The sequence below is a fragment of the Anomaloglossus baeobatrachus genome, chromosome 12 (genome assembly GCF_048569485.1).
Source record: "Anomaloglossus baeobatrachus isolate aAnoBae1 chromosome 12, aAnoBae1.hap1, whole genome shotgun sequence".
Lineage (NCBI taxonomy): Eukaryota > Metazoa > Chordata > Amphibia > Anura > Aromobatidae > Anomaloglossus > Anomaloglossus baeobatrachus.
In genome coordinates, this window is record NC_134364.1 from 95,511,827 (window position 1) to 95,525,733 (window position 13,907).

A 13,907-nucleotide genomic window follows, 5' to 3' on the forward strand; every position below is an offset into this window, starting at 1 on the left:
ACCTTTGAAAAATCAGTCTTAAGATATTTCTTGGCCCAGTCTTGACGTTTTATCTTATGTTTCTTGTTCAGAGGTGGTAGTTTTTCATCCTTCCTTACATTGGCCATGTCCCCGAGTATGTCAACCCTTGTGCTTTTTGATACTGCAGTAACGTTGCAGCTCTGAAATATGGCCCAACTGGTGGCAAATGGCATCTTGACGGCTTCACGCTTGATTTCCCTCAATTCATGGGCAGTTATATTGCGTCTTTTTTGCCCAACACGCTTCTTGCGACCCTGTTGGCTATTTGCCATGAAACGCTTGATTGTTCGATGATCACGCTTCAAACGTTTGGCAATTTCAAGACTGCTGCATCCCTCTGCAAGAGATCTCACAATTGTGGACTTTTCAGAGCCCGTCAAATCTCTCTTCTGACCCATTTTGCCAAAGGAAAGGAAGTTGCCTAATAATTAAGCACCCCTTACATAGGGTGTTGATGTCATTACACCGCACCCCTCCTCATTACAGAGAGGCACATCATCGGATTTACTTAATTGGTAGTTGGCTCTCAAGCCTATACAGCTTGGAGTAGGACAACATGTATAAAAAGTATCATGTGAGCAAAATACTCATCTGCCTAATAATTCTGCACACAGTGTATCTATGGCTCTTTAGTACAGGCTAGTGTAGACTCCAGACAACATAAAATCTCACACACCTGAAAATCAGAATGGCCCTGGGTTTCACCTGGGCTTCTTCTAGAGACATGATTAACATGCTCATTCCCATGATGCCAGAAGAATCCCAAGGACTAGGTGAAACTCAGATATGGATAATCAGCATGCCTAGAGCATGCTACACAGACAGCACATGGATCATCCTAGTGACGTCCGTTTTTATGGATACATTTCTATCATGTAGCACAGAATACTGTAAATGACTAATAGTTGCTGAGAAAAAAGCTAAAAAAAATTCCACACGGATGACAAGTGAGGGGGAAAAAAAAAAAAAAAATAAAACACCCACTCGCAGTACACATGGACTAACACACAGATATCACTCGTCCAACTCTCATGGAAGAGAATGGGACAGTTTTTAAATTTGTATTTAAAGCCTACATTTTTAGACTTGTATGGAGATGCATGAGAAAAGGCTCGCTGCAAACGCAGGATGCGGTGATTAATTTCTCAGGCCGATATGGCATGAGAAATCAATCGCAGATGGACACTGCCCCATAGTTTTGCACTGGTGCGAGTGGAGCCCGATGTTTTATCGGATTGCACTCTACCCTGCAAAACACAAGTGGACCCGTGCCCTCAGTCTGACTGTGTCTTTGCTTCCACCTAGTAGTGTCCATGTTCCCGAATGTGTCCATCTGGCTACCTCCAGTGCTTGCCAGCATCTTCCGCCTGTTACCACCAGTGCCAGCCAGTCGAGGACCACACCAGCCTCTGCCTCATCTGTCCCGGTTCCCGGTCTCCGTCCTGTGGTGCCAGCTACTCAGGTATCGGGATCCCCTTGGTCCAGTGGACCCATTTCCTCCTTGTCAGTAACCCGGGCGTGACGCTCAACAAGCAGGGTAAGAAGCAAAGCAAATGAACTGTTCTTTGTTTTCAGGATGCAGACACAGTGGAACCTCGTTTAACGAGAATTTCGCTTAACAAGCAAAGCTTTCTGTAAATTTGTAACTCTGTTTACGAGAAAGCTTTGCTGTACGAGCAAAATCCTCACCGCACACACTTCCGGTTCCGTACATCCACCGCGCTCTGACCCGCACTTGCAGTCCACACAAACACGCACAAACACACACACACACATTATGTGTGTGCGCTCTGGGTGTGGAAGTTCCTCCCTCGTCGTCATGGTTACCCAATACACAGCCCGTACCGGAGAACAGCAAGTCCCAGGAGACCGGCGAGAAAACGGAAGGTAAGGTGAGCATAATATGTGCGTGTTTGTGTATGTGTGGAATCGCACAATAGGGGACCAGGATGGGACATTTAACAAGTTGTGGAACGAATTGTCTGCATTGCAATGATTTCCTATGGGAAATCTTGCTTTGCTGAACGAGTAACTTGGTTTACAAGCACACTCACAGAACGGATTGTTCTCGTTAAGCAAGGTTCCACTGTACAGTGATGTCAGGGGGCACTGCCCTCACTAAGTCATGGCCCCCAGATAAGCTGTTTGGTGTGCCGCTACTAGTGGTACATCCCTGTCTAAAGAGTTCTGATTACAATACTGTCTGCTGTGGATTCAGCTGTCTGCCTTTTGCAATTGTGACGCCCCTGGACTATCAGGTTGTCACAGGATATTGCACAATCTGCCCTCCCGTGCAATATCCACCTCCTACTTTGTTATGGGTCCCCAACTACATGGTGCTGCCTACATCAGCTAATCAAAATCCTGGGAAGACTCTGCAGCACACCCACCAGACCCACCAGTGGACGGCCTGAGTGAAATAGGGTCGTCCACTTGGGGGGTTGGTTAGGGGAGGTCAGGAGTGTCATTCAGTCGAGGGAAGTAGTTTGGAAGTGAAGGAGAGAGGAGGTCAGGAGCTGGGCTCCTAAGTAGTTACCTAGGTGGCAGACACTGGTCTGCGCCTAGGGGAGCGGGACCCCTGGTCACAGGGGATCACGGCAAGGGGCACTGAACTGTCGAGGAGGAGAGCCAGCGGCCTTGCACCATCACCGGGCTGGGACCAGGGCACGACGGGGTACGTGGACCCTAGGTCAGGGAGTAGCTTCAGGCAACCTCACAATTTACCCGGCGAGAACGGAGCCTTCAAGATCCGCTCTCCACCCACTCCAGAATTGGAGTATTAGCGCAACGAGGGGGATAGGACTTTCCACACAAATGGTCCAGAAAATCCAAGCGTGGACCCTGAGAGCAAGCTCCCACACTTAGCCATAGTGGGGAGCGGGACCTGACTAGTTCCATAGTACCGGGACCAACAGAGAAGTAAACTTAGTGCCAGGAGGAAGGTCACGGATCACCAGGCAGCACCATTGGGGACGGGATCCGAACTAGCTCACCTCAGCGGCAGCGGTATCCAGAACTTTGGTTTATCCAGTTGTCGGTGTCAGCTTAATGGACTGAGTGAGTACGAAAATGACCCCCTTCGCACCCAACGGCACTCCCCGAACACCATCACCGAGTCCCGGGGCATCCCCCCTACTCTTGGAAGATTCTAACACCTGGCTGCCCCACTCCATCGCCCCCGGGTACTCCTAACTGCAGCGGTGGTATCCCACATTACCACACACCACGGGTGGCGTCACGAACTCTAAACTCAACTTCCCTGTAAATAACCCCCCTTCATTTGAGTGGCTGCATGACCCCCGAGTCGAGAGACCCCTCAAGCCACCGCGGATCCGGATCCGAGCAACCCAACTGCTGGCACGGGGTTGGCACACAATTATCACACTATCCTGTGTTATCAGAGCTCACCTCCTCCTCTTGTACAGTGACAGTAGATAACAGGATCCACCATTTACAATGTCCATCCTTCACGAGGACCTTTGAGTCAGACTACCTTCTGTCAAGAGGGTATCTTGCCTATTTCAGGTGTGAAAATTCTCCTTGATTCAGTGCTGCAAGGGTTAAGCAGTTTTTCGGTTCCACAAATTCAGAATGAAAAGCCAGGTCTCAGCTGTTCTGAGTTTCTCATTCACCTATGCTATAAATACACTCTTTTCAGCTCAGGTAGTTGCCAGTGATAGCTTTGTTACAGCTAGCCTCAGGAGTGGACTGTGGACTAAGAGGTTGCTTTCGGAGCCATAACCGGAAATTGCTGCATGGAAGTTTTGTGGTGTTTTCCCTTCCTTTTAATTCCATTTCACTTTGTCTCACATTTCTATATCGTTTAGATGCCACAGCACTCACATAGATAACACATGCCAATGGTAAAAAGCTTGTTTTATTACAAGATGGAAGAGAGGGCAAAGGGGAAAAAAAAAAAACTATATACAAAATAAAAATGCACATACATACATATTTATACATAAAAAAGGGAGGCGGCCCCAGTGTGCAGACGCTTGGGGCTTCTCTTGTTATTCGGAAATAGTGCATTTTCTACAGAACAGACTCTCCACAGTGTAGAGGGACGACCACAGGCCAACCGTCCATTCGGAAGTCTCCTTCCTGCCATATGTGGAGGAGCATGCGCGTTTTGGGGGAGGGATAGAGCAAACACTCCCATATGCTAGAAACCAATCCATGATCGTGTAGGGTTTTTTTCTTAAATAGGTATATAACTATACATATATTTATATATATATTTATATTTAATTTATTAAGCTAACATGCTGTGTTCTTTTTTTTCTTTTTTTTTTTTTTCATCCTCCAAAAATAATTCCAGTTTTTGTTGTTTTGCTTTTTTTTTTTTAATCATTTTCCCCTCGACAGTTCTTGTCTTTTTCACAAACGTAAAGTGCCCATGTCCTCGGGTGGCAGCCATGTTTGCGTAGCTTGATGCAGTGTTGCTGGCCCCCTTGTACACAATTCTTGACAGACAAGAGGTTGGACAGTAGTGGTAGAGACCCTAGGTGATTTTTGTGGGGGTTTTTTTGGCTTCTATGCAGTGGGTTAAAGGCCCATGGTCATATTTAAAGCATCATCACGTGGATCTGTAAGGCCTATAAGAAAAAAAAGGAGATTTAGGATTAAAAACATAATTAACTCCTTAACAATTAGTGTCTTGGTCTCAAGTGAAGTACGTCAACTAATTTTGGTCATTTTTCAGGTTAAAAAGGTTTTTTTCATCCTAAACAGGATATGCCATAAGTGACACAGAGGTGAATCCTACACCTATATCAGAAACATGATCCCTGACCCCCATTTTCTGGCTCCTAAAATAGCCAAGCAAGCAAGTGACACTCCATTTGTGGCCAGACAGGATCAGAGGACATACGTAGTATGGTCAACATTTTATAACTTTAACAAAACCTTCTCATAGGTCAAGATTTTCATATGCCAAGAAGGCCACCAAACAAGAAGCTACTCACTATCTCGATGTAGGGACACCGAAATGCTGTTCTTCACAAAGAAAAGAGAACTACTATTAACAGTGGACCCGTGGTGTACTTCTGGTTGCTTGTGGTCCTCGACCATTGCTGGTTCAGGATCCTGAGATGCATCTTCAGTGGTTTTATCCTTCAAAGACCTTAAGAGCTCCTGATGTGCCGATTCTACCTCCTAATAAGAAGCGAGACGACAAATATTTACAACTATGTTTAACAAAGACCTCAGCTGAAAGGGTTGACATTCAAAGAATTAAGAGAATGAAGAGAACGAAGCAACAGTTGTTGAAGTTTGGATCAAATACCTTCAAGGTATGTGACTGATGGACCACCAGATCTTATGGAACCATGTAAGCCAATATCAATTCCCATCATGTATTTTTTAAGACTTGACATTATTTCAATCATATCAGTGCTTCCGCTCACCTGTAACCTGTGTAATTTTGACGTTAGATGCTCAATTGTTCTGAAGATCGTATCAACATCTTCAATTACCAAATTAGGTGGCAAATCAGAGCCAGATGCTTCGCTTTCTATACTTTGAGCTGGCAAGTTGCTATTTTCTACATTATTGGCCAATTTTGTCACATTTGGGCTTCCTTCAGGTTCTCCATACTGACTCAATTCTGAAAGTTGTTGAGGTTCTTCAGGTTCTGGCAATGGTACAGTTGGCATTACCACATAAAACATATTTCCTAATATGTAGAGTGGAGAAAAATGTAAATATAAAAAAAAATTTAGAACAGTAAATTTTAACAAAAACGAAAACTCAAGTTCATGCAGTTACATTGATGAGGAGTCAATATCAAGACCAATATCTAAGCAAGGGGCTAGCGGATGAAACGACTTCTTTCTGACCAAATGGTTTTGAGCTTTCAAACCAGCAGATTAGATTCAACTGAACTAGTAGCGCATTCAGACATGTTAATATGAAGGAAACAAGTAGGGGTTACGAGGCTGAAATTAGAGACCTCAAGAGTGGAAGGACGTTAAAATAAAATAAATAAAAATGAGCTAGCTGATGAGCAAAAGGTTATGAGGCATCACCCTTGACCAAGATCAATCATTTTGGACTCAAATAAAAATGAGACCTCATCTATAACATCACAATATTAAGAAGAACACAATGAAGGTGGATTGACTTATGTTTCTAGAGAAGAGAGGCAATCAAGATTGTAGTAACCAACATTCAGTTTTGATTGAAGGAAGTTTGGGTCTCAAAACCATCACTGACCGTGTAAAATAAGGGCAGAATCGCTCAGATAACCCTTTTAGCAATATGTTGAATCATGGACTTTTGATAGACCAAGAATCAGCTTGAACATTCCTGCCCTTCACATTTACAACCAGTGAGAGTCTAAGGACTCAGACCCTTGCAGTTTTTGGTAGCAGACAAGTGGTACGGAAATTATATATTTAGAATGCTTGCGATCATCCATCAGATAAAAGATATACATCTAAATAGCCTTGTCTTCCACAAAAGAATAAGCCCCTTCTATTATAGTGGATAACTAATCTGTTTATTCTATAAATTAGGGGTGGTCTCTTGACTATATATGCATGGGTTTCACAGATTTGGTCCTATCTTGGATCTCCTCATACGTAACCAACCAAACTTTCAGCGTCTCCCACTCTCACACCACTTTCTCATCTCACCTTCTTTCGGTGTCCCCCAAGGTTCAGTTCTTGGACCCCTGATGCTCTCCATCTACCTGGGACAGCTCATAGAGTCCCACAGCTAATGATATGAATCATGCCTTTTTGAAACTCCTTACTAACCAGAATCCCACAATGTCTGTTTGCCATTTCATCCCTTTTCTCTGCTTTATTTTTAAAACTGAACATTGACAAAACAGAATTTCCTCCTCCTCACACCTCAACAGACCTATCCATCAAAGTCGACGGCTGATAACTCTCCTCAGTCCCACGTGCTCGCTGCCTGGGGGTAACTCTTGACTCTGCTCTCTTCTTCAAGCCTTACATCCAAGGCCTCTTCATTCCGCCTCCAACTCAAAAATATTTCCGAAATTCATAAATTCCTTTCTCAAGAAACTGCTAAAACAATAGTGCATGCCCGTTTTATCTCCCGCCTGGATTATTGCACTGTGACCTCCCTTCTATCAGTCCCGCTCCCCTAACCATGACATACAAAGCCATCCACAACCTGTCTCCTCTATACATCTGTGACCTAGTCTCCCGGTATCTACCTGCATGTAACCTCTAATCTTCACAAGATCTCCTTCTCCACTCCCCTTGAATCTCCTCTTCCCACAATCACATCCAAGATTTCTCATGTGCCTCCCCCATACTCTGGAATGCTCTGCCACAACATATCATGATCTCGCCTACTCTGACAAGCTTGAAAAGGAACCTAAAAACCCACCTCTTCCGCCAAGCCTACAACCTGCAGTAACCTTTAGTATTCAATAGCGCCACATGACCATCTCCACCCTTACCTACTGTTTCCTCACCCCTTTTCACATGTAAAGTGTTATGGAATAAATGGCTCTATAATAATAATAATAATTATAATAATAATAATCAATAGTTATTCTAAGGTTGGTGGGGTCCTCAGTAACCAGACCTCCAATGATGTGGTCCACCAGATGTAGCATCTTCTGACACTACGGTTGTTCAAAATCTAGTAGTCAATATGTTTGAAGGTCTAGTTGTTGAGAGTCTGAGACTACTACACCAAGGTCGAGAATAACCAGGATACAGTGGACCATAAATTATCTCTTGTACCTTCCTCCATCAAGTAGACTTCTATAAGTACGTAGTCTAAAATACGGCCTTCAAACATGTGTTCCATAACCAAAAAGTTAAATTACATTCCACCACAAAGAAGTAGATTTGTTCAACCCTGTGGTCTAAAATATGTTTCACCAACAAGTAGTAGACTTTTACAAACCCAAGCTCTAAAATACCACTTTCAAAAATACGGTCCACTAACAATATTTAGACTTGTCCAACCCCAAGATCTAAAAAACCACCTTCAATATGTTGTTGACTATCATACAGATGAGGGAACGTTTTAACATCAGTCATATATGTATCAACATAAAAATTTTTAGGTAATTTTTTTTTTTTTTTAAGAGAAGGGTGATGCCACTGCGCATGATGGAGAGAAAATAGCGTTTTATCATCTCAGTGATTAGGGCCAACTGCTCATCTCCTGTCGATTCTTACAACGCAAAGAAAAGAATTACCATCTAAAACCGTTCCGCCGCCAGCGTCCTGCAACACTCTTTCTGATTGGCTGCTGTCTGGCAACGGTATGACATCATTACTGCCCACCACCTCAGCTGTACAGAAGACACCAGAATTTAAAAGAAAAAAAAAAAAGGAAATAAAAGCAATAAAAAAGAAAAAAATAGGAAGGGGGAATATGGTGGAAAGACAAAACAAAAATAAACTTTAGAAGGTAAAACAGAAAATCAGCTGACAGATAGTTAGTGTGCAAAACTGATTGACAATTCTCAGGAGGAAAGTTTTATTGTGGAGGTTAGTTACCAGCTCCTCACCCTGAAGAGAAAGTACAGTTCACGGTAATGACTACATACCCCATACACGTAGGGCTTACACACACCACTGATAGTGAGGCTGCAGTCTGTGCCCCCAAGGAATATTGGTGATCATGATTTGATTAGGGATTCTCATTAGATTTTTCACAGTTTGGTCAAAACAAAAATCACTAGTGGCCCCCACCTTCATGGCTTAAAAATAGTTTAAAAAAAATCAAAAGTTATCAACTACCAAACTTACAAATCAGTGGCGGTCTGACAGCCAAGTCACCTACAGATCATGAGAACGAGACTCTGAAATACAGTTCTGGTTGGACTTTTAGCTATAGGTAGGTGATAACTGTCAGTGATTGGAGAATATTTCATTATAAGTGGGGTCAACCGATGGAACTTCCAAGGATTCCGAATACAGGACTCCGAAATGACCAGTTAGAATGTACAGAAAGTAGCTCTGTATTTGGCTAGCTGTCTAATGCTGATGGGACATTTCAGATCCCCATTCTTGGGATCAGTGGAGGTCCAACCAATCCAACCAATTATTCTCAACATTAAAACTTATAACCTTTTCAAAGGATTGGTGGGAGTCACATAGGTCAAACCTCACCATGGGGCTCTGAAATGTCCCATTACAATTAGGTGAACAACCACTAGCTGGCTAGCCATGTACAGAATTGCATTTTAACTATGCATTTCAAAGTCCTGTCTTAATTACCCTTCCAAACATCTGCCCATAATGAATGCCAATTGACTGCATTAAAAGATGATCTTAGATCATCAAATAATATTTTCTTGTTATAACGATCACAGGTTTTAATAGACCATTCATTCCCCGTCTATTCTATTATGATCTGGGGCACACCAGAGGATGTGTTGCCGACCTAAGCACTTGATGCCAACCAGACTATGCGCAGCCCACCAGACTATGCGTGGCCCACCAGACTACATGCTGCCAACAAAGTGATTTTTTATTTTTTTTTTTAAAAAAGAGCATACCATCATTTTACGGTTTGATCGTAGGATATGTCTCATATTGGAGAAATCATTATCCCCATGTAAATGTGTGCTCAGAAATGGATTAGGCACGAACGGTTCTTGGCATTGAAGACACAAATTTAAGCTTAGAGCTGAGAATTTTGGGAAAATCTATTAGCATAAGAGCTAGTGGAATATGGCAACTATTTTCACTTGCGTGTCCCACACTTTAAAAAGGGATAGGACTTTTATTTCATAAATCTAGAAATTAAAAAAAATAAATTCTTATATACCATTAAACATCCAAGAAAAAAAATGTAGTCAAAATGTGTTCTTCCAAAATGTTTTGACTTTAACAAGAGTCAAGTAGATAGGAACTTTAAGCCTTAGCCAGCTCCCATCCAAACCTGCAAAAAGGGCATTGTTAAAAGGCAATCTTTCTTGAGCACACCAAATAAAAAATGATAGGGTTACTTAGTCTCCCACCATCTGGAAGACTCTTAGGCGGACTTTTCACGCTGCGACATCGCTAGCAATCGCTAGCGATGTCGAGCGCGATAGCATCAGCCCCCGTCGTACATGCGATATTTGGAGCTTGCTGCCGTAGCGAACATTATCGCTACGGCAGCTTCACACGCACATACCTGGTCGGCGACATCGCTGTCACTGCCGAACAATCCCTCCTTCAAAGGGGAGGTGCGTTGAGCGTCACAGCAACGTCACCGCGACGTCACTAAGCGGCCGTCCAATAGAAGCGGAGGGGCAGAGATGAGAGGGACGTAACATCCCGCCCACCTCCTTACTTCCTCATTGACGGTGGACGCAGGTAAGGAGATGTTTGTCGCTCCTACGGGTTTAAACACAGCGATGTGTGGTACTGCAGGAACGACAAACAACATTGTACCTGCGGTCGATCCGACATTATGGAAATGAGCGACATTACACAGATCAGCGAGATTGTACGCTTCTGTGCTCGTTCACTGTTCCACCTAGGATTTACACGTTGCGATGTCGCTACCGGCGCCGGATGTGCGTCACTAACGACGTAACCCCGACGATATAGTGGTAGCGATGTCGCAACGTGTAAAAGTACCCCTAAGTCTCCCACCATCTGGAAGACTCTTAGGCGGGCTTTACACGCTGCGACATCGCTAGCAACTGCGATAGCACCCGCCCCAGTCGTACATGCGATATCTGGTGCTTAGTGCCGTAGCGAACATTATCGCTACGGCAGCTTCACACGCACATACCTGGTCGGCGACGTCGCTGTGACCGCCAAACAATCCCTCTTTCAAGGGGGAGGTGCGTTCGGCGTCAAAGCGACATCACTAAGCGGCCGTCCAATAGAAGCGGAGGGGCAGAGATGAGTGGGACGTAACATCCCACCCACCTTCTTCCTTCCGCATTGCCAGTGGACGCAGGTAAGGAGATGATTGTCGTTCCTGCGGTTTACACACAGCGATGTGTGGAGCTGGAGGAACGACAAACAACATCGTATCTGCAGCAGTAACGACATTATGGAAATGAACAACGTGACACAGAGCAGCGAATTTTTACGCTTTTGCGCTCGTTCATCGTTGCACCTAGGATTTACACATTGCAATGTCGCTACCGGCGCCGGATGTGCGTCACAACAACAGTGACCCCGACAATATATCGGTAGCGATGTCGCAACGTGCAAAACCCCCCTTAGACCTTACCCCACTACCATACTACTCTAATCGTAAAATCATTGTTCTGCAGGGAAACTGAACACTTACTGCCAGGTTTCCTCACAGATTACAGTTGATTTCTGGGTACACGGAGAATTTAACAAAACTTGGTTATCGAAGCAGTTCGGCTCTGAGTATCATATCTGACCACGTGTGAAGCCACCAACATAATTATTTATCATTAGACACAAGGGAAAGAAACTCAGAAGTGCTACAACACAAAAGTGGACCTCTCTAAAGCAAGAGGTGACCATACAGCTTGGTCTCAAAGATACATATATCTATAACCGAAATATAAACCATGGCCGAAACCATTGATGGTATCAGATGAATAAGAAATCTGACCCACTACGGAAAACGTTAAATCAATGCCCTTACCTTTTCTCACTACTTTGTACGCTTTACTACCATAGTCCTCGGAATTTGTATCTGATGTATCATTTTGATTCTCTGGTTCAGAACTCCCTTTCGAGTGTCTCTCGACCATATCCCACATAGTCTCCTCCGAATCTTTCGAATGTTGCCGCCTGTGCCGACAAGTGAGGTCCACAACGGTCCTACCGCTTTCTGCAATACTAGAGCGTTGCGATGACAGCTCTCCCCGGCCGTCATCTACAGTCTCTATTACAGATTCTGTCGCCATCTCCCATGGGTGCCCTGCCCCACCGGAAATTGAAGGAGTAGGCGTATGGTCATCCTCAGAATGCTCCGAATGCCTCATGGGGAGAAGACTTCTTAGAATCAACTGACGTAGATTCTGGACTAAAGGGAGATTAATTTCAATCAAGGATCAATTTCTAATGGTCGGTGGATCTAAAGCCTACATGAGACCAAAAGTCATGGCGGATCAAGAGACAGAATGAGAGAGAGTCAATATCTTACCATCTTCCAGTGCGGATTCTGCTAAACCTTCAGTCACTGATGGCCACTGGTAGGTGAGGTAAGTGGAATTAGAGTGGTCCTCCGAACCCCCTCCGGCATCCTCCACTTGAGATGGAAATGGTAACTGTGTGGGGGTCTGCGCTTCATCTTCTTCCAGGCTCTCTGGTTCTTCTAGCAGAACCTCGGTCTTGTGAGAGTGTGCTAAGAACTCGCCCTGATTCTCATCTGCAGGGACAGAATTGTAGCGTGAGATCCTCAGAGCATTCCCATCATCATTTTAAGTCAGAGAGAAGAAAAATCCTAAAAGATGATATTTTCTAGTTACGTATGCAACTCACAGATTGTAAGGTCTTCACTGTTGGTTCTCATACTTGTTTCGGACAATAAATTTGGAATGCCTGCATCCCTTAACACTGAACTGTAAAAGACAGAGGGGCAACGTTACATAAAGTGAAGTTTAGATATTTCTATAAGGAGGTCTATCCTACTTCATAGTAGTAGGTTGATAAGGACATCAGGCACAAGACATGTGTAGAAGACATCGAGACAGGAAAAGTTTGACCTCACCTCGAAGAGGATGCCCTGGAAGGGGCCTGTTTCTGAGTGCTTGCTTTTATAGAAGTAGGTGGCGGAAGTCTTGTGGCACTTTTGGCAGCTTCTTCAAGTAGGTCTTTCCACCTATCGGCAAATATTTGAGGTCATAAAAAAAATATAAAAATAAACAAAAACAAAAAAAACACATTTGACACAACATCCTATCGTGAGACTTACGTGTTTTTCTCAGAGGAGGTCAGTGCCACCAATTCGTAGATCTGGGGCCCAAGTTCAGATGTGCAAATAATGAAGAAGGCCCTCTTATCTGTCAAAGGCAAATAGACAATAACACAATCAACGACTGATAGGTCTCCAAAAGAGAAGTTTGAGCTGAGCATGGATCACACAATTGCTATCTATATATATAATTGCCTTATTCTGTCTGTCTGTCTGTCTGTCTGTCTGTCTGTCTATCTGTCTGTCTGTCTGTCATGCTCCAAAATTGTGTCCTTACGGTGACACAAAGCTGATTGGCCGCTGGGCTCGCCATGGCCCCGCCCCCCCACACGGATTGGCCGCTCGCCCAGGCTGCGCCCCCACACGGATTGGCCAGCCGCTCGCCCAGGCTCCGCCCCCCCCACAGATTGGCCTCTCGCCCCGGCACCCTGCAGGCATTGGCAATTCAGCCACGCCACGCCCCGCCCCCCTCACGCAATGCACGTTAGCTCTGGCCCCACCCCCTCCCTCCCCCCGCGCATTTCTCTAACTGACACGGCTGTCACGGAGGTGAGTACGGTACTCCCTATCCCCCCCCAACCCCCCCCCCCCCCCCCCCGGCCCCCGCTCCCAAAGGGGTGGTGTGGATACTCGCATGGTTACAAGCGCTGTCACGGAGGTGAGTACTGTACTCCCTCCCCCTCCCCCGGCCCCCGCTCCCACGGCAGTGGTGGGAGTGGTGTGGATACGTTGGTAACCATGCTCGCATGGTTACAAGCCCATCAAGGTCCTGCTGCGCCGGAAGGTCCACACGCACACACACAAACATACACACACATCAGATCACACTCACACTCACTCTCATACACACCTCACACACACCTCACATCGCATCCACATACTCACGACATCCTGGGATATCGCTTGCTTCTCGGCGGCGAAAATGTGCTGTTGTGATCTTCCAGGACCTGACGGAGGATCACATGGCCAGAAGCATGTGATATCCCCGGATGTTGTGAGTATGAGCGCGTAAGTGCGATATCGTCAGTGTCTGTGTGTGTGAGTGT

At 44.9% G+C, this 13,907-nt stretch overlaps 1 protein-coding gene across 5 annotated transcripts in view; it reads right to left on the reverse strand.

Annotated features, from left to right (window-relative positions):
• Positions 1-3,880: 3,880 nt before the first annotated feature.
• Positions 3,881-13,907, reverse strand: part of ARHGEF11 (Rho guanine nucleotide exchange factor 11) — a 124,243-nt gene continuing 114,216 nt past the window's right edge. For 4 of the 5 annotated variants that reach the window (XM_075330529.1, XM_075330527.1, XM_075330526.1 and 1 more), the window contains 9 exons: positions 12,862-12,949; positions 12,658-12,768; positions 12,429-12,508; positions 12,091-12,315; positions 11,587-11,970; positions 8,210-8,305; positions 5,427-5,695; positions 4,986-5,175; positions 3,881-4,616 (listed from right to left, as the gene is read on the reverse strand). In XM_075330529.1, the coding sequence (XP_075186644.1) occupies positions 4,567-4,616; positions 4,986-5,175; positions 5,427-5,695; positions 8,210-8,305; positions 11,587-11,970; positions 12,091-12,315; positions 12,429-12,508; positions 12,658-12,768; positions 12,862-12,949 (1,493 nt within the window). In that variant the 3' untranslated portion in view covers positions 3,881-4,566. The remainder of the gene's footprint in view (positions 4,617-4,985; positions 5,176-5,426; positions 5,696-8,209; positions 8,306-11,586; positions 11,971-12,090; positions 12,316-12,428; positions 12,509-12,657; positions 12,769-12,861; positions 12,950-13,907) is intronic. The other variant, XM_075330530.1, reaches the window with a different exon arrangement.